The sequence below is a fragment of the Somniosus microcephalus genome, chromosome 7, assembly GCF_052327205.1.
Source record: "Somniosus microcephalus isolate GS21.2 chromosome 7, FLI_Smic_1.0, whole genome shotgun sequence".
Classification (NCBI taxonomy): domain Eukaryota; kingdom Metazoa; phylum Chordata; class Chondrichthyes; order Squaliformes; family Somniosidae; genus Somniosus; species Somniosus microcephalus.
The window spans coordinates 111,971,690-111,991,751 of NC_140993.1; the positions used below are offsets into that span (position 1 = coordinate 111,971,690).

The window sequence follows — 20,062 nt, forward strand, 5'->3', positions numbered from 1 at the left end:
ATCATTGCTTCAGCAGCCCAATGGTCTGCTCAATGATGTTCCTTATGGCAGCATGGTTCTCATAAGAACATAAGAATTAGGAGCAGGAGTAGCCCATACGGCCCTTCGAGCCTGCTCTGCTATTCAAGAAGATCATGGCTGATCTTCGACCTCAACTCCACTTTCCCACCCAATCCCCATATCCCTTGATTACTCTAGAGTCCAAAAATCTATCGATCTCATTATATAAGTGCTGGCAGGAGTGCTGGGGTAGCAGAGGGGAGTCATCAGCCAGGTGCACAGCAGATCGCCCTCGTCTCCAAGCAGCCACCCTCGGGTATGACATGGTGCCTGGAAGATTGCTGGCCCACCAGACTGGTGCAGGATGAAGGCATCATGACTGCTGCCAGGATCGCGGGCATTGACCATCAGAATGAGCTGGACATGGTCACACAACAACTGCACATTAAGTGAGTGGTAGCCTTTGCGGTTAGGGAAGATCTCAGGATTGGTATACGCCGCTTGCAAAGCCGCGTGGATGCAGTAAATGGCATCCAGCACCATGGGGAAGCCTGCTCTTGGCAAAGCCACATGTATGCTTCTCCTGCTTCTCTTTGTTGAGAGAGAAGACAACATAGTCACTTCTCCTTGTGTAGAGAACATCAGTGACCTCCCGGATGCAGCGATGGATGGCGAACTGGGAGATGTTAGCTATGTGGAAGAAATTGAGGACCAAGGTGATCTTGAGGGCCACTGGGAGAGCTGTGGTCACCCTGGTCTGAGGCTGCAGGTCTGGTTGCAGGAGGTGGCAGAGTTCTGTGACCACCTCCTTGGTGAAGCAGTGCCTCCGAATACACTGCTCCTCGCTTAAGTGGAGATAAGAGAAGTGCTCTCGGAAGAAGCTAGGTGAGGGCCTCCTGTTGAGAGCCCTCCTGACACTCCTCCTCCCTCTGGGCACATCTTCTCCTCTTCCTCTCCCGAAGATTTTCGAGCGCAAGGGGGACTGCAAGTAGAGCTCCCATCACTGTGAGCAAGTCATGTGAGCAGAAGCCTTTAAATATGAATGAAGGCGTTCTCCACTTGCACCAACACTCCCTGTTACCTTAGAAACTTGAAACAAGTTTAGAAAGCTAAAAGAGTTGCAGAAAGTTACACAGAGCCAGTCAAACTGAAAAAGCATGCCAGCTGCAAGTTGTTGCTGATGATCCCTTTAAGTAACACTGCTGGAGGGTCCTTCCTGCTTGTGAATGCTTGGTCAGCTGGTTGTAATTAACACAGGCCGGTAAGTGGAGCGGCAAACACGAAAATGGCAGATCAGGTGTCAGGTGAGCGTTGCACACTCACTGACGTCACAGTCTGCATAATTTACATATTTCCAGTGAGCGTGGACATCGGCAGCACTGCCAACCTGCCGAAAATGGCAGCTGCCGCAGTACCACTGAAAGCGGGTGGAAGTGAGGCGGCCACCATTTTTTCACCAAAACAGACCTTAACAGCCAGCCCTAACAACTCCAATTTCTAGGCCCCGGGCCTTATAATTCCTGTCTCCAAAAAGCTCAGGTTCATCTTCTTTGCTAAGCCTGCCTTCTCCTCAACACTTCTGAATTCTCCATAAATCCCAAGTTCATCTAAGATTTAAATACTGAGGAGTTTGCTATGTGGAACACATCCTAGTCCCAACTCCCTGTAAAGCTGTGATTCTGGAGCATTCCTGAAAGGTCGGTACTGAGGTTTTTGACCAAATATTAGTGAATAGCCCTGATGTACAACATGTCAAGCAGTTTTAAGCATGACACCAGACACAATGGCCTTGATTTTCATTGGGCCGTAAGGCGGGCTTTTAGGCGTGCGGAGGGTTAAAATCGCAAAACCTAGGGGTCGCGACCCCCCCGCCTGGTTCACGCCTCCACGCCATTTTAACCCAGGTGTGTCTGATGGTCCCGAATCATTCCCGCCTGCAACAGGCGGGACTGGTCTTTAGGGCCCTTAAACAGCACTGATTGGCCTTTATAATCCCATTTTAACAGGCCCTTGCCTGTTTAACCCTTTTTCCATGTAAAACGCGCCTGGTGGGGATCACGCCTGTGAAACCTGGCGTGAACACTATTGGCTTGCTGTCTATCAGCTGCAGGTCCAACATTAAAGAGGATATTTGATCAGTCATCATTTGCAGGTGGCAGGACTTTGTTGTCTCAGGTCTGGGGGAACTTTTAGAAGGCATAACCACAGCTGTGGAAGTTTGCAGCCTCACACACATCTCCAGTGTGACCTCCTGTGAGACCCCTCTCGCCACCCTCACTCAGCGCTTCCTCAACTGAGGCACCTACCAGAAGCATGGGAGGCCTTTTTTTCCATCCCCTCTTGGCATTGGAGGACCTCTAGCCCCATTCGCAAAATGACACACGCCACAACTGCAGAAGTTGCCATCAGAAATTTTATTTACAATAACCAACTGATGGCATTTTTAAAACAGACATAACATTTCACCCAAGTGACTACCCTTGTGACTATTAGTGCTTTATTTTCCTCTTACACATGCTTCTACGTAGTGGTTCCCCTGTGGCTTCAGCAGATGTGGAGGCCCCTTGCTCACTTTCCTGCTGCTCCTGTCTCAACACCTTTGGCGGGCGTCCTCTGGGATGGCGAGCCTGTGAGGGCTCGCCAACAGTCTGCTGCTCTGAGACCTCTATCTCCGTTGGGCGTGTACTCCGGCGGGGCTCTGACTGAGGGCTTTGCAGTGGCATGGAAGTGTGAGCACTTGGAGAGGAGCCCCCACTTCCTTGTGGTCTGCCACCAACCTCCCTCTCATGGGTCAGGTCCCCCTCAGTGCATGCAAGTGGCTTGAGAGCAGCTTGCTGCACATCAGGGGGGCCATGGGGACCCGTTTCTACAATGGCAGTCCTACTCAGAGGGCCTGCCATGAAGGTTTGGTTTCTCTGTTCAATAGCTGACCATTGCTCCTCCAGAGATGTCAGTCTATTCTGAACACTCACCATGTTTTCAACACTCTGGCGACTTAGCTCCTCCATGGCCGTAGCCATCCTCTCCTCTACTGTAGCCATCCTTTCCACGGAGGTTGCCATCCTTTCCGTGGTGATGCGTTCATGCGCCAATGACTCCACAAAGGCTCTGCTCATGGTCGCTATCGACTCCTCCATTCGCTCCACACTCGCAGCGACCTAGAGACAAAACCTGCCAGAGACTCCTGCATCTGTGCCTGGAGTTCCATCACCTCTGAACTTACAGATGGACCCAGAGGCAGAGGGTCGACATGCAGCTGAGCCGAGCTGGCAGAGTCCTGCGCCCTCCGACGAGGACTCTCCACTGCTGTCCCTGTCTCCACAATCTGCTGATGCTCACTTGTGAGCTGTGATACACCAGGTGACAACTCTAATCTATGTCACGAAGGTCCCACTGAGGTGTGAGTATCTGCGCTGGTGCTGGGTGCGCTTATTTCTGATGACGCTGCGCCTTCAGAGGTTGCATATTCCTCTGAGGAGTCCGGCTACTCAGGCTCTTCCTCCTGCACCGTGGGGACGGGGGCTCTTGATGGTCCTGTGGGGGAGTCAAGGAAAAAGTTAGAGATGTGATGTCAAGGTTATATGCACATTGCATTTTGCAGATGATCATAAGTCCATATGATGTAGCTTCAAAATCATTATCAGCGACTTATGCAATGCCAGTGAGAGAGACGGAAAACTATTCTGTCACCAGCTTGCGGGGATGCTCCTGCCTGTCCTTCCCCAACGTCCACATCTCAGTCAGCCCCGGCAATGTCCAGGACGCCTTCCTCCCAGGGGGTGAGCTGGGCTAATGAGGTCGGCCCTCCTCCTGTCCTGGCTCGCTCTCTCCTGTTGTGAGCTCTCTTTTCCTGCAATGAGGGAGGCAAGTGGAGGTTGAGTGAGAATGAAGGAGTGAGTGCAGAGATTGCATAGCATAGATACTTAGAAGGAGACAAAGATGCAGTGAGGTTGCAATACCAAGGGCCCTCCCTGTGTGTTGTCAGTTGTGTTCAAAGCATCAGAGTGAGAGGGAGTGTGAGGGCTGCATGGTGGCATAGTTCTGTGAATGTGAGCATAGAGAGGGAATGGGTAAGGGTGCATGGATATGAGTGTCTAGTGGGATGTGCAGGAAGAGATTACTGAAGCTGAGTGCTGCTGAGGAAAGGCAATGGGGATCAGATTGAGGGTGATGGAAACATCATACAGTACTTACTTTTCCAGTGCGAAGAAGGTCATGGAATCCTTTCCTGCACTGCAACCACGTTCTTCGTGTGAGCCCCAAGCAGTTGACTTGGCCTGCCACCTCTAGCCACACAGCCTTGGTCTGGCTGGGAGGCCTCTTCCTCCCTGAAGATGGGTAAGAGGACCTCCCTGTGGGCCCTAGCACCATCCAGTAATGCCTGTAGTGAAGCCTCATCAAACTTGGGCGCAGATCTGGCCCTCCCGCTGGCCGTTCCTCCTGCAGGCTCCTGTGCCATCTTAATGTTGAAGGTTGGAAGCCTGCAGAGGAAGCAAGGCTTGCTGTGAACCTTAAGAGCAGCAGCAATGATGACGTCATATTCTGCAACTTTCTGACTGGAAATACTCAATTGCCAAGGCTTCCCACACGCCGGAAATCAATTGGCCAATTGTGTTAAATTTGTATCAATCTCACAGACCCATTTACAATCGTGTCGGAATCACTAAATTCGGGGAAACCGCCAATTCCCCGCACCTGAACAAAAATCGACCCCAATATATTTCCTTTCATGCTAAGAAACTTGAATTTCAGAAATTTCCATAGCACAAGTGATACAGTCCTGCTCAATATATATTCAGCACTTGGGTATCTTGTTAGATCCTAACATTCCATCATATTTTTGCCTACCAAGAATCTTTTCTCTCCATTTGTTTCTTTTATTATTTTCACATCAGGTGACAAACTAAGAGGATCTTATGAAGAATGAAAAGCAGCTACTGTATGGAATCCAACAGAAACGGACAAGAAGCATAAAGAGTGACAGGTATTAAATCAAAGTCTTTAGTTTATGGATAAGGCAATGATTTAGCTTCATTCTGTGTTTGAAGTGGTTCCCATACCTTGCTGTGTGAACAAATTGCTGAACCTAAAAGTTTCCATGTGCCTCCTCTCCGGTCCATTCGCAACATGCGCAGTATTTGTAGAAAACGTAAGCTTCGCAGAGATGTCGCGACTATGTTCTGCAGTGTCCCCACTGCAACAATCACCACAGAACCAATCAGGACGATGATATCTAGACAGATACAAAGAAAATACTGGGGTGTGAGCAATACCTTGACCGTAATCCAAGATCCACCAAGACTTCAGGAACAGTTCGAATCAGATTCTTCAAAGACTGCCTATGTATTAGCTGTGGCTCAGTTGGTAGCACTCTCGCCTCTGAGTCAGAAGGTTGTGGGTTCAAGTCCCACTCCAGAGACTTGAGCATAAATCTAGGCTGACACTCCAGTGGAGTGCTGCACTGTCGGAGGTGCTGCCTTTCAGGTGAGGTGTTAAACCCTGCCCTCTCAGGTAGGCGTAAAAGATCCCATACTACTATTTTGAAGAAGAGCATGGGAGTTCTGCCTGTGTCCTGGCCTATATTTATCCCTCAACCAACATCACTAAAACAGATTATCGGGTCATTCCTGTTTGAGGGACAATTACTGTGTGCAATTTGGCTGCGGCATTTCCTACTTTGCAGTAGTAGTTAATTGGATGTAAAGCGCTTTGGGATGTCGTCCTGGAAGCAGTCCTGGATACATTCTAAAAAACATTCCCTACTTTGCACTTTCTTTATTTTGGGATGGTTAAAATCACCCAATATTTATCACCCTGTTGTTCTTATCTATCTCTCTGCTCTTACCCAATCTATCTCATCTCCACTTTTGGTGGCCTGCAATGCACACAAAGCATTCTACCATTTATCTTTTTATTTCTTAACTCTATTAATATTAAGGCCCAATATTTACGGGGCTGCGTGTTTGGAGCGGGGATGGGAGAAGTTATGGATGGGAAACCCAGAGTACGGGTTTCCTGAACGTCCTCTAGTTATTACATTTTTTCTCCAGGTTTCCCACCCGATCGTCAGTCTGATTGACAGGCTGGCTGCCGCTCAGGTGGGAAAGCCTGCAGCAGAAGGACACAGCAGGTATGGAGGCAGGGAGAAATATCGCGGTCGAAGGTCGAGTTGGATGAGGTGGGGGGGAGATGGTGGTCGGGGGTAGAGGGTAGATTGTGGCCGGAGGTTGGGGGGGGGGGTAGAATGTGGTCGGGTGGGGCAAGATGGTGGTCGGGAAGGGATCCGATCGACGGGGGTTGATATGGTGGTCAGGGCGGTGGAGATGGTGGTCGGTGGGGGTGGGGTGGAGATGGTGGACAGGGGGGATCCAATCCCAGGGGGAGGGGAGCGAGACTGCAGGGGTGTGGGGGGGGGGCGGAGTTTACAGGGTAGCTTGTATTTTTTTATTCATTCATGGGATGTGGCCAGCATTTATTACTCATTCCTAATTGCACTTGAGAAGGTGGTGGTGAGCTGCTGCAGTCCGTGAGGTGAAGATTCTGCCACAGTGCTGTTAGGGAGGGAGTTCCAGGATTTTGACCCAGCAACGATGAAGGAACGGCGATATATTTCCAAGTAAGGATGGTTTGTGACTTGGCGGGCAACTTACAGGTGGTGGTGTTCTTATGCGCCTGCTGCCCCTCTCCTTCTAGGTGGAAGAGGTTGCGGGTTTGGGAGGTGCTGCCGAAGAAGCCATGGTGAGTTGCTGCAGTGCATCTTGTAGATGGTACACACTGCAGCCACTGTACGCTGGTGGTGGAGTAAGTTAATTTTTAAGGTGGTGGATGGGGTGCCAATCAAGTAGCCTGCTTTGTCCTGGATGGTGTCGAGCTTCTTGTGTTGTTGGAGCTGCACTCATCCAGGCAAGTAGAGAGTATTCCATCACACTCCCAGCTTGTGCCTTGTAGATGGTGGAAAGGCTTTGGGGAGTCAGGAGGTAAGTCACTCACCACAGAATACCCAGCCTCTGACCTGCTCTTGTAGCCACAGTATTCATGTGGCAGGTCTAGTTAAATTTCTGGTCAATGGTGATCCCCAGGATGTTGATAGTGTTGGGCCTGGAGGAACCACTTCTGCTCCTCCTGGCCCACAGGCATTGCTGTAAAGGCACTTACCTTATGGATCCAGCCCTTCTGGAAGCTAAGCACATGGTTGAAGGAGTGGTTTCGGAAAGAGGGGTTCCATTTCATGGGGCACTGGCACCAGTATTGGGACAGGAAGGAACTGTACCATTGTGACAGGCTCCACCTGAACCGGGCTGGGACCAGGGTCCTAGCTGAAAGGATAAATAGGGAGGTCACAAGGACTTTATACTAGTAAATGGGGGAGAGGGCTCAGGTGGAAAATGTGCTTTAAATAATAGTTCAAAAACAATCAAAAGGGAAGAGAGTAGAGTAACAGTCAGAAATTGTGCTTTAGGCACTACAGGTAGAGGGAAAACTAAAAGATGTAAAGTAATTAAACCAGGAGAGAGAAATAAGAAACAAGTGAGTAAAACATTCGAGATGAAGGACAGGCTAGGGCGTGTGGCCCAAATAAGCATTCTTTATACAAACGCACAGTGTATAAAGAATAAATTGAATGAACTGCAGGCGCAAATTCAAATTGGAGGTTATGACATGGCAGCCATTACTGAGACAAGGCTGCAAGATGGTCATGACTGGGAACTAAATATACCAGGTTATAAGATCTGCAGGAAAGATAGGGAAAATGGTATAGAGAGAGGAGTAGCTGTCTTGTTTTGCACACTTTGTACAAAAATAATATATTGCAAGACAACGGAGTATTACAGTTTAACTCTTTTATTAAGCATTAGGTCTGTGGTCTTACTCATAGCAGCACCAGTGGCAAAAGCATGGCATTAGGACCCCTAGCCTGGGTCTTCAAAACAATAGTAGTCCTTACAGATGCCTGCAGGCCAATGACAACTCAGCATGTGATCACATGTGAATATAATAGGTATTCCTTACAGATGCCTGCGGGCCAATGATAATTCAATATGCAAATGTTACATCCCCTTTCTTTTAAAAGAAAAATGTTATACATTACTTTTAAACCATTCTTCTACATAATGTTCTCGGTAGCATAAACATATAAATATACTCAGCATTTAACTAGCACTGAAAACGTCTCAACGTTTCAATAACGAAGTACAGTTTTTTTTTAGGGCAGCAAGCCGTCTACACCCTTTGACAGTTCACAAGTCAAGGATAACTCTAGGCTTGACCTCTCATCCTGACCTTGTGTGGTATGAAACTGAGCATGCTCCTGAATCGGTCAACAATTCAGGTTCAGGTTTAGGTTCAGGTAAGTATGATGTGTTTTGTGTATTGCTCTGTTCATCACACTCTGTTGAACTGATCCTCTTGTCAGAATGACGGTGTTGTTTCTTGGTGTTCAGGAGGTGCCTGCGATTGCGGCGGTACACCTGTCCTTCTGGGATGCGGACGTGATACGATCGCTCCATGTCAGCTGGCTGGATGACGACTGCTGGCTTCCAGAAGTCATGCTCCTGGATTCTGACGGATTCTCCATTGTGCAGCGGCGGCAGTAGTCTAGCTGACCTGTCATAGTATCTCTTTTGGTGTTGCTGTCTCTGTACACGTTTTGCATGCACTTGCTTGCAGCTGACGACCTCTGGCTGCAGCTGCTGGTTGGTGCTTGGAAGGATTGAACGAAGTCTGCGGCTCATCAACAGTTGTGCTGGTGACTTGAAGTTGTCAACCGGAGTGTTGCGGTACTCAAGGAGACTGATGTAGGGGTCTCTTTTGTCCGCTTGGGCTTTGTCCATGAGTGTTTTTGCAATCTGGACAGTTTTTTCAGCAAGGCCATTACTTTGAGAGTAATGTGGGCTTGATGTAACATGTGTAAAATCCCATGCCTTGGCAAACGACTCGAACTCTTCTGATTTGTATTGGGGGGCCATTGTCTGAGACTAAAGTCTCTACTATTCCATGCCTGGCAAAGGCTGCCTTTAGCTTGTGGATCACAGCTGCAGATGTGGTGCTGTGAAACTTGTCCAGTTCAAAAAATCTGCTGTAGTAATCAACAGTCACTATGTAGTCCTCGTTGTTCCGTGTGAACAGATCCGTTGCCGCGACCTGCCAGGGCCTGTCTGGGATACAGTGAGGTATCATGGGCTCTTTGACATTTGATGGGCGGCGTTCTAGACAAATGGAACATTTTCCGACAATGTCCTCAATGTGTTTGCACATTCCGGGCCAAAACATAATGTCACGTGCTCTTTGTTTGCATTTTTCCATGCCCATATGTCCAGCATGAATGTTTGTCAACATCTCTTCTCTGAGACTGGTAGGAATGATGATTTTTCTCCCCTTTGAAGATGATTCTGTTGATTTGTGACAGTTCGTCTCTGTGGTTCCAGATTTCAGATATGCTCTGAGGGCATTTCCTCCTTTCCTCAGGCCATCCTTCGTGTATGACTTTGCTCAGCAGTGTGAGTTGTGCATCTTTCTCTGTTCCTGCTCGGATCTCCTTCAGTTTTGAGTCACTCACAGGTAAGCTGTTGTACACCATGTGCACCTGCACATCCATGCCTTCACTGAGGCTGCTGTCCTGGTAGCTAAGAGACTTTCTGGAGAGCGTGTCTGCGACAGGAATGTCTTTGCCTGGACGGTGAATGATTGTGAAGTCATACTTCTGTAGCTGAAGGATCATTCTCTGTAGCCTTGGTGGGGATGCGGCTAGTGGTTTCCTCATGATTAACTCGAGGGGCTTGTGGTCGGTTTCCACAATGACTTGTCGGCCATAGACGTACTGGTGGAAACACTTACATCCAAACAGAATTGCATATAGCTCTTTCTCGATTTGAGCATAGCTGATTTCACTGGCTGAGAGCGATCTGGAAGCGTAGCCGATGGGCTTTCCTTCTTGCAGTAATACTGCGCCTAGTCCATACTTTGACGCGTCCACTTGTAGTCTGAGCTCTTTGTTGGGGTCGAAGTAGGCAAGAACTGGTCCTGGTTCTCTGGTGATTAGGTCTTTCATTTTCTGAAATGCTGTGTCATGTTGTTTGTCCCACAGGAACTCATCGGATTGTTTGAGCAACTGACACATGGGTGCGTTGATTTCGGAGAGGCTCGGGGCAAACTTGGCTAAGTAGTTAACCATGCCTAGTACTGTCTCTAGCTCTGCGCGGTTCTTCGGCAGCTCCATCTTCTTGATGGCGGAGATTTTCTCTGGATCCGGCTTAATGCCATCAGTTGAGAGGCGATGCCCGAAATAACTGATCTCGGTGGATCCGATTATGCTTTTCTCGGGGTTGAGCCGGATACCTTTCTCCCGTGATCTTTGTAGCATCGCATGGAGGTTCCTGTCATGTTCCTCTCTATTCCTGCCATAGGTGAGGATGTCGTCTACGATTGCAACTACTCCGTTGAGGCCTTCATAGGTTTTGTCGATCTTCCGCTGGAATTCATCCTGAGCTGATAAGACCAAATGGTAATCGCAGAAATCGGTAGCGTCCAAATGGTGTGTTGAATGTTGTTAGCTTAGATGACTCTTCCGTGAGCTTGATAGTCCAGTATCCTGATCGTGCGTCCATTACACTGAAGTAACGTGCTCCCACTAGCTTGGGTGTGATGTCATCTAGCGTTGGTAGAGGGTAGTGAGGGCGTTTGATAGCCTTGTTCAAATCTCTGGGGTCGAGACAGACTCTGAGCTTGCCTATACGTGGTTTCTCAACCACTACTAACGCGTTGACGCACTCTGTCGGTTCTGTTTCCTGGACGATGATTTCTGTATTCTCCATGCTTTGCAGCTCCTCCTTCAGGCGACTACGTAGAGCAAGGGGTATCCTCGGTAGGCAAACCACAGGGGTTGCTGCTGGGTCAAGGTGAATAGTGCATTCACCTGGGAATAGTCCGATTCCTTGGAAAACGCTAGCAAACTCCTCCATGACTGTCTGCTTCTCAACTGGTGCTGTTAATGATAGCACTAGCTTGACAAGGTCCATGTCTAAACATGCCTTTAGACCTAGCACTGGAGGTGCTTGAGTGTCAACAATATAAAAGTCCAACATCATGTCGCTTTCTTTGTACTTGCATCTTATCACGCATGTGCCTTTTACAATGAGCTGCTCACCCCCATAGCGGGTCAGTGTGCATGAGGTGGACTGTAGCTCACACTCATCCTTCAAGTTGTGATACTCACTCAGAGGAATTACATTAACCTGAGCTCCAGTGTCTAGTTTAAACTTAAGCTCTGTGCCCTGTTTTCCTATCTCAATATCTGCAAAGGCTTGCTCAGTCTCTGAAATCTGTTTTTTCTGTGACACTGAATCAATAAACAGTTCCTCTGCATTTGGCTCTCGATCTGGCATTTGGCTGTCACGCACTGTGTGTACTGCTACTCCAAAAACAGTCCTGCAAACTTTAGCAAAGTGGTTCCATTTACCACATTTAGCACATTGCCTTCCTTTGGCAGGGCAGTGCTCCTTTTCCCCATGCACCTTGTTTCCACAATATCCAGTTTCTGAAGCGTTTTATGTCTGTGTCGCTCATTTTTAGAACTCTGTTCTTTCTGTTCTGAAACACGCTGTCTGGGCGGTGTTCTTTGGTGTGTGTCTATTAACTGCATGCACTGTCTGTTCACGCAAGCTGATCGTGGCGCCGGTTATGGTTTTCAACTGTGCTTGGGCGATCTAGCTATGTCCATAGCTTTGTCCAGTGTTAGCCTGGACCCAACATTCAAAAGTTTCTCTCTCACTTCAGCTGAATGTATTCCAAACACGATGTGGTCTCTGACCATCTCATCTTTATTTGCATATTCACAGTCTTTTACCAGCAGTTTTAACTCAGTCACGAACTGTTCAAACGGCTCACTAGCTCCTTGTACTTTCTCCTGAAACTTGTACCTAGCGAATATCGTATTTGTCTTGGACATCACATATGATTCAAAACGGTCAAAATAACTTTTCAGTACCTTTGCTTCATCTGCGGTGAGAGACCATGTGTTAAAAATGTCTCTCCCTTTTTCTCCGATCCACAGGAGTAGGTAGCTGCATTTTTCTTCCTCCCCTTTGCTTTTCAGCGGACCCGAGAACATCTTCTCCACGTGTTGCTTGAACTTGCACCATTCTCCAGGTAAGTTCAAAGATTCCCAATCTATTCGAGGCAAGGGAGCTCCAACGATGTCCATTTACAATCCCTATTCTGACACCATGTCTTGTTTTGCACACTTTGTACAAAAATAATATATTCCAGGACAACGGAGTATTACAGTTTAACTCTTTTATTAAGCATTAGGTCTGTGATCTTACTCATAGCAGCACCAGTGGCGAAAGCATGGCATTAGGACCCCTAGCCTGGGTCTTCAAAACATTAGTAGTCCTTACAGATGCCTGCAGGCCAATGACAACTCAGCATGTGATCACATGTGAACATAATAGGTATTCCTTACAGATGCCTGCGGGCCAATGATAATTCAATATGCAAATGTTACAGTAGCCTTAGTGATTAACATAGTTAACATAGTGTTTGAAAGGGAGAAACATGAAACAGCTACTAAGATTCTAGATTTAGATAAGGCTGACTTCAAAGGGATGAGACAGACTGTCCACAGTAAACTGGGCAAATCTGTTAATGGGTAAAAATGACAGAAGATTAGTGGGAAGTGTTCTAAAAAGAATTTAAGCTGATACAGAACCAATTTATACCCCTGAGAGGGAAGAGCTCTACTTGCCAATAAAAAAGCCATGGACGACTAAAGAGGTGAGGGAAAATATAAAACTAAAAGGAAAAAGCATACAAAAATGCAAAAACTAGCACAGATTCTGGCAAGTGGGAAAGATATAAAGAACAGCAAAGGGTCACAAAACAGATAGTAACAGCTACAAAAGGGAGTATGAGAGGAAACTTACAAGGAATATCAAAGTCAACAGTTTTTTTTACAATTATATTAGGAAAAAGAGGGTGGTCAGAAGCAATGTTGGCCCCTTGAAAGCTGAAAGCAGTGATATTATCAATGATAATAAGGAAATGGTGGACACATTGAATAATTACTTTGCATCAGTATTTACAGGAGAGGAAGCAGATAACATGCTGGAAATCCCAAGGGAACTAATATTGAATCATGGACAGGGACTCACCAAAATTAACGTAAGCAAATTAACAGAATCGAAGAAAATAATGACACTAAAGAGTGACAAATCCTCAGGACCAGATGGTTTCCAACCCAGGGTTTTAAATGAAGTCGGTGAGCACATTGCAGATGCCCTAACTGTAATTTTCCAAAGCTCTCTCACTTCAGGAACTGTTCCTTTAGATTGGAAAATTGTACACATGACGCCGCTATTTAAACATGGTGAGAGAGGGAAACCAGGGAATTATAGACAGTTAGCCTAACATCTGTTGTCGGGAAATTACTAGACTCTATAGTTAAGGATGAGGTGGCTGAACTCCTTTTCAGCTTATCAGAGAGAGCCAACATGAATTTGTAAAATATTTTTTGAAGATGTGACTAAAGTAGTGGACAGGGGAATGTCTATGGATGTTATTTATATGGACTTCCAGAAGGCATTTGATAAAGTCCCTCATAAGAGTCTGTTAACTAAGGTTGAAGCCCATGGAATTGAGGGCAAATTATTGACCTGGTTAGGAAATTGGCTGAGTGGCAGGAGACGGAGAGTAGGGATAATGGGCAGTTACTCAAATTGGCAGGATGTGACTAGTGATGTCCCGCAGGGATCTGTGTTGGGGGCCTCAACTATTCACTGTATTTAATAATGACTTAGATGATGGGATAGAAAGTCATATATCCAAATTTGTCAAAGACACAAAGATAGGCAGCATTGTAGGCAGTGTAGAAGAAAGTATAAAATTACAAATCAATGTTGGTCCAGAAATTCGGGTCTCCGCGGGTGAGTACGCATGGGGTACTCACCCGTAAGCCCAATGGAAGTGCCGGTTTCGTGCATGCACTGCGCATGCGTGGGAAACCGGCACTTCCGTTCACCTGAAAGAAGGGGTTCAGAGGTTGAACGCGTGCGCAGGAGAGGCAGTGCGTGCGCATCGAACTTACGTTTTTTTTGCAGGTTTTCCCGGGAGGGTAAGTCACCAGAAGTTAGACATTTAAAAAGCAGTCGCAAGGCCTGCTTTTTACAAGGTAAGTGGTGAATTAATTAAAATTAAAACATTTTTTCCACAGGTTTATTATTTTTAAATACTTTAAAGAAAGGTAAGTTTATTTTTAGCCCCGTTAGAAAAGGTAATTAATTTTCAAAAATTTAAATTATTGTTTAAAATAGTTATTTCAAGTAATTTATAGTTTATTTTTAAAATGTGATGGTTTTTTAAAAATTTATTTGTAGATTTAGTGATATTTTGGGGCTTATAGTATTTATAGGTCCTGTCAAACTTATGAATGAAGCATTCCCTGCTACCATTGGCTTTCCATGGCCCACGTGATCCCAGGGGACGCATCGAACTAACTGCGCTCCTGGGATACGCAAGCACTGCGTGCTGGCAGTTGGAGGAGGCCCAGGATCGCAATTCCACGGGGGCCCACAGCACAACGGCCGGCGCGCAAGGTAAGTGCAGGTCGGAGGCTTGCACCCGTGGGAAGCCCCCGACCCGAATTTCTGGGCCATTAATAGATTAAGTGAATGGGCAAAACTGTGACAAATGGATTTCAATGTAGACAAATGTGAGGTCATCTACTTTGGACCTAAAAAGGATAGAATAGGGTACTTTCTAAATGGTGAAATGTTAAAAACGGTGAAGGTCCAAAGAGACTTAGGGGTCCAGGTACATAGATCATTAAAATGTCATTAACAGGTACAGAAAATAATCAAAAAGGCTAATGGAACACTGGCCTTTATACCTAGAGGACTAGAACACAAGTGGGTAGAAGTTAAGCCACAGCTATACAAAGTCCTGGTTAGACCACATCTGGAGTACTGTGAGCAATTCTGGGCACCACACCTTAGGAAGGATATGTTGGCATTGGAGGGAGTGCAGCGTAGGTTTACCAGAATGATACCTGGACTGCAGGGGTTAAATTAAGTGGGGAGATTACACAAACTAGGGTTGTATTACCTGGAATTTAGAAGGCTAAGGGGTGATTTGATCAAAGTTTTCAAGATAGTAAGGGAAACAGATAGGGTAGATAGGGAAAAACTATTTCCACTGGATTGGGAGTCTAGAACTAGTCTAAAAGTTAGAGCCAGACCTTTCAGGGGTGAAATTAGGAAACACTTCTACACACAAGGGTGGTAGAAGTTTTGAACTCTCTTCCGCAAACGGCATTTAATGCTAGATCAATTGTTAATTTTAAATTGGAGATTGCTAGATTTTCGTTAACCAATGGTATTAAGGGATATGAGCCAAAGCCGGGTATATGGAGTTAGGATGCAGATCAGCCATGATCTCATTGAAAGGCGGAACATGCTCGAGGGGCTAAATGACCTACTCCCGTTCCTATGTTCCTACGTTCTCCCCTCCTTTTACCTGCCAGGTTTCCCGAGATCCGGGAATCCCAGCCAGCATGGGTTAAAAATAGAAACACTGTTAAAATGAAGGCAGGCAGCCTCCTTAAAAGGTTTCAATGACCAATCCGCCTCCTGTGAGCAGAGTAGTTGCCCACCCCTCGTCACGCCTCCATTAAAACTGGAAGTGGGCGGGTTCAAGGCGGGTTGTGCTCCTGTTGCAGATTTTTAACTTTTCAACCACCCACCCGACCCAAACCCATCCATTTTTGGGGGTTAAAATTACCCCCTAATTCTTTCTTAACATAACCCCCCAGGCAACCCTTAGCGCTGTGATATAACCTTCATGAACACTGCCACTCACCCCTTTTCCCTCACTATCGCTCCTGAAAATGTTATAATCAATAATATTAAATTCCCAGTCCTGTCTAAACATAAGACAAGTCTCCAGAATAGCTACTATATATCGTTCCATTTTTATTAATGCTTTTAACTCCAATTTTTTTTATGAATGCTTTTTGCATTCACATATATACCACTCAATCCTGATTCCAATTTTGGGAGATTTTGAGGGAAAAAATACAACCCATTCGTCCCCTTTCTCTGGTAATATTTTCTCACTATTTATTTCATCTAAGCCTTCTGTTTCTATTCTAACAGCTTTATCAAACCTGCTCCCCTTCTAGTCTTAAATCCAGACTTTCTCCAACCTCTGCCATATTAGTTTAATTCTTCCCCTAGAGCCCAATTTACTCTCTCCCCAAGGACATTAGTGTCCTTTCTGCCCAGGTAAAAGCCACCCTTCGATATAGCCTTCCCTTGTTCCAGACATGTGTGCATAACCTAAGCCAACACGACAGTGTAGTACTGAGGAAGTTGAAAGGGCTGTGCTTCAGATGAGGTATTAGTTCAAGCGCATGTTTAAGATCCATGGCACTATTCAAAGAAGAGCAGTGCTGGCCAACATTCCTCCCTCAAACCATGAACTGGTCATTTATTTAATTGTTGATGATGCAGAATGGTTACTGCCCCTGCTTAGACAACAGTTACTATATTCCAAAGAAATTCATTGTGGGAAGCACTTTCAGATAGATTGGGCCAGATTTTGAGGTCAGCAGTGAATGAACAGTGGCACACGTGTACTTAACCATAGACCTTTTATAGGCTTTTGCACTGGAAGTTCCTGTCAACTAACTATCAAAAAAGCACACTGCCCTCTACTGGGCACCTGGGACCTGTGTGAACAACTGTGTATCTCCTTAGCCAATCAGACAGAAGAATAGTTAATGAGCAGTGAAAAATCTGATCCAGTAAGTGTCAGAATATTTAATTCAATGTCAAATCAGGTACAGACAGTGAAATAAAGAGAGGGAAAGAAAGATTGGATTAAAAGAGAGACACAAAAAGACAGAGAGAAAAAGTAAAAAAAAAACATTTCTTTATTTTTTTTAAAAATCTCCAACAATAATTAAAATCTGAAGGAATGAGACTCCACACTTGTAAAGAGTTCATTTTCAGTGCCAGAGAAATTGTTTGGCAATAATTAAGATTAAAAGGGTACATACACTGAAATGGACAAGCCCGAACATTTCCTGGTGAACTTAGTGCATATATATCGGGTTAAGTACAGCAACTGCACACCATGTTCCATGTATCTATCTATATATATAAATCAGTACTTCTGTCTGTCATTCTGTCATTCTGTCTGTCTGTCTGTCTGTCATCGCGTGTGCGTCTGGCGGGCTATGCGCTCGAAAGTTACAGGGCGTACCTACGCGCGCGTTACCTCCAAAGAAAGCTTACGCTTCCGAGACGGTTTTAAGCGTATTTACGTTTCGGCCGGGCTAAAATCGCGCCCGCGGTATCCCAACAACCTTCAACATTCCGCTCATTAGCATCTCATTATCTGCTCATTAGTGACAGAGTGACCTCGAGCTCGACCAATCGTACGCCGGGTTGCTGGCGTGTGCCGCCGGGCCAATCGGTGCGTGTGTGGCCGGGCCTTATCGTTCTGAACCGAGGTGAGTAGCCGCCATCTTGCTTCCATTCTTTTTCCTGCTTTCTGCGTCTTTCTTTTCAAATATACATTTCCAGCAAAATAAAATTCAATATATTAAATTCTTTTAAAATAAATCACTCATTTGTAAATATTTTATCTAACCTGAACATTCTTTTTCCTACCTTTGCCGGTTTTTTTCTTAGGCCTCAAAGCCTGCGCCTTTCTTGCCCAGCCAGGCCCGAGCTAGGTGATTGCGCTTCTGCTAAGCTCCTCCCCCCCTCCCCCCCACCGTGTCACGTTACCCAGGGCAACGGCGTCAGCCACGAGGGTCAGGGTGCGCGCGCAGCAGGAGCAGGTGAAACGCGGCGTCTCTGTTCCGCGCTCGGCAAGGGGGGGGGCGGGGCTCGGCCGCCGGCCATCTCTCAGAGCCGCAATCGGGCTCGGCCCGGGGGGGGGGGCGGGGCTCGGAGAGCGGGGCTCTCGGCCGGGGGGGGCGAGGCTCGGAGAGCGGGGCTCTCGGCCGGGGGGGGCGGGGCACGGAGAGCGGGGCTCTCGGCCTGGGCCTCCCCCGCCCCTTCCACCCCGCCCCCCCTTCCCCCGCCCCTTCCTCCCCGCCCTTCCCCCCCTCCCTTCCCCCCCCGCCCCTTTCCCCCCCCTCCCTTTCCCCCCTCCCTTCCCTTCCCCCCGCCCTCCCTTCCCCCCCGCTCTCTTCCCCCCCACCCGCTCTCTCTCTTCCCCCCAGTCGCTCTCTCTCTTCCCCCCCAGTCGCGCTCTCTCTCTCTTCCCCCCCAGTCGCGCTCTCTCTCTCTCTTCTCCCCCCCGCCCCCCAGTCGCTCTCTCTCTCTCTCTCTTCCAACAACAACATGCCCTCGAAAAAGCCTCGGCACCGCCGGGCACTTCAGCTAGTCTATATATATAAATCGGTACTTCTGTCTGTCATTCTGTCTGTCATCGCCTGTGCGTCTGTCGGGCTATGCGCTCGAAAGTTACAGGGCGTACCTACGCGCGCGTTACCTCCAAAGAAAGCTCACGCTTCCGAGACGGTTTTAAGCGTATTTACGTTTCGGCCGGGCTAAAATCGCGCCCGCGGTATCCCAAAAACCTTCAACGTTCCGCTCATTAGCATCTCATTATCCGCTCATTAGCGACAGAGTGACCTCGAGGTCGACCAATCGTACGGCGGCTTGCTGCCGCGTGCGGCCGGGCCCTCCAATGGTCGAGTGACGGGACGATTGACCAATCCTACGCTTTGGTGACCTGACGGTCGACCAATCGGTGCGTGTGTGGGTGGGCCTTATCGTTCTGAACCGAGGTGAGTCGCCGCCATCCTGCTTCCGTTCTTTTCCCTGCTTTCTGCGTCTTTCTTTTCAAATATACCTTTCCAGCAAAATAAAATTGAATTTATTAAATGGTTTTAAAAAAAACTTCATTCATTTTTAAATATTTTTTCTAACCTCAACATTCTTTTTGCTACCTTTCCCCGTTTTTTTGTTAGGCCCTGAAAGCCTGGGCCTTTCTTGCCCAGCCAGGCCCGAGCTAGGGCTTCTGCTAAGCTCCTCACCCCCCGGCCCCACCCCACGCGTCACATTACCCGGGGCAACGGCGTCAGCCACGAGGGTCAGGGTGCGCGCGCAGCAGGAGCAGGTGAGACGCGGCGTCTCTGTTCCGCGCTCGGCTCGGGCGGGGCTCGGCCGCCGGCCGTCTCTCAGAGCCGCAATCGGCCTCGGCCGGGGGGGGGGGGCGTGGCTCGGCCGCCAGCCGTCTCTCAGAGCCGCAATCGGGCTCGGCCGGCGGATGGCGGGGCTCGGCCGCCTGCCATCTCTCAGAGCCGCAATCGGGCTCGGCCGGGGGGTGGGGCGGGGCTCGGCCGCCGGCCGTCTCTCAGAGCCGCAATCGGGCTCGGCTGGGGGGTCGGGGCTCGGCCGCCTGCCTTCTCTCAGAGCCGCAATCGGGCTCGGCCGGGGGGGTGGGGCGGGGCTCGGCCGCTGGCCGTCTCTCAGAGCCGCAATTGGGCTCGGCCGGGGGGGGGGCGGGGCTCGGGGCTCTCGGCCGGGGGGTCGGGGCTCGGAGAGCGGGGCTCTCGGCCTGGGCCCCCCCCGCCCCCTCCCCCCCCTTCCCCCCCCCCTTCCCCCCCGCCCCCCCTTCCCCTTCCCACCCCCCCTTCCCCGCCCCTTCCCCCCTCCCTTGCCCCCGCCCCTTCCCCCCCTCCCTTCCACCCCGCCCCTTCCCCCCTCCCTTCCCCCCCTCCCTTCCCCCCTCCCTTCCCCCCGCCCCTTTCCCCCCTCCCTTCCCTTCCCCCCTCCCTTCCCTTACCCCCCTCCCATCCCCCCCTCCCTTCCGCCCCGCCCCCTCCCTTCCCCCCCACCCTCCCTTCCCCCCCCGCTCTCTTCCCCCCACCCGCTCTCTCTCTTCCCCCCAGTCGCGCTCTCTCTCTACCCCCCAGTCGCTCTCTCTCTTCCCCCCCAGTCGCGCTCTCTCTCTCTTTCTTCTCCCCCCCCGTCCAGTCGCTCTCTCTCTCTCTCTTCCAACAACAACATGCCCTCGAAAAAGCCTCGGCACCGCCGGGCACTTCAGCTAG

The 20,062-nt window shown here is 48.6% G+C and overlaps 1 protein-coding gene and 1 long non-coding RNA gene across 4 annotated transcripts in view; one reads left to right on the top strand and one right to left on the bottom strand.

The window, feature by feature from the left end:
• The window catches only part of kcnq3 (potassium voltage-gated channel, KQT-like subfamily, member 3), a 201,011-nt gene that overhangs the window by 147,258 nt on the left and 33,691 nt on the right, over positions 1-20,062 (bottom strand). Inside the window, exon 3 of the mRNA XM_085992847.1 lies at positions 5,061-5,233. Within this exon, the coding sequence (XP_085848973.1) occupies positions 5,061-5,233 (173 nt within the window). The remainder of the gene's footprint in view (positions 1-5,060; positions 5,234-20,062) is intronic.
• The window catches only part of LOC147114846 (uncharacterized), a 98,193-nt gene that overhangs the window by 23,079 nt on the left and 55,052 nt on the right, over positions 1-20,062 (top strand). For 2 of the 3 annotated variants that reach the window (XR_015079003.1, XR_015079001.1), the window contains exon 2: positions 4,896-4,984. This is a non-coding gene — a long non-coding RNA (uncharacterized LOC147114846). Of the gene's footprint in view, positions 1-4,895; positions 4,985-14,093; positions 14,165-20,062 lie in introns of all 3 variants that reach the window. The other variant, XR_015079002.1, reaches the window with a different exon arrangement.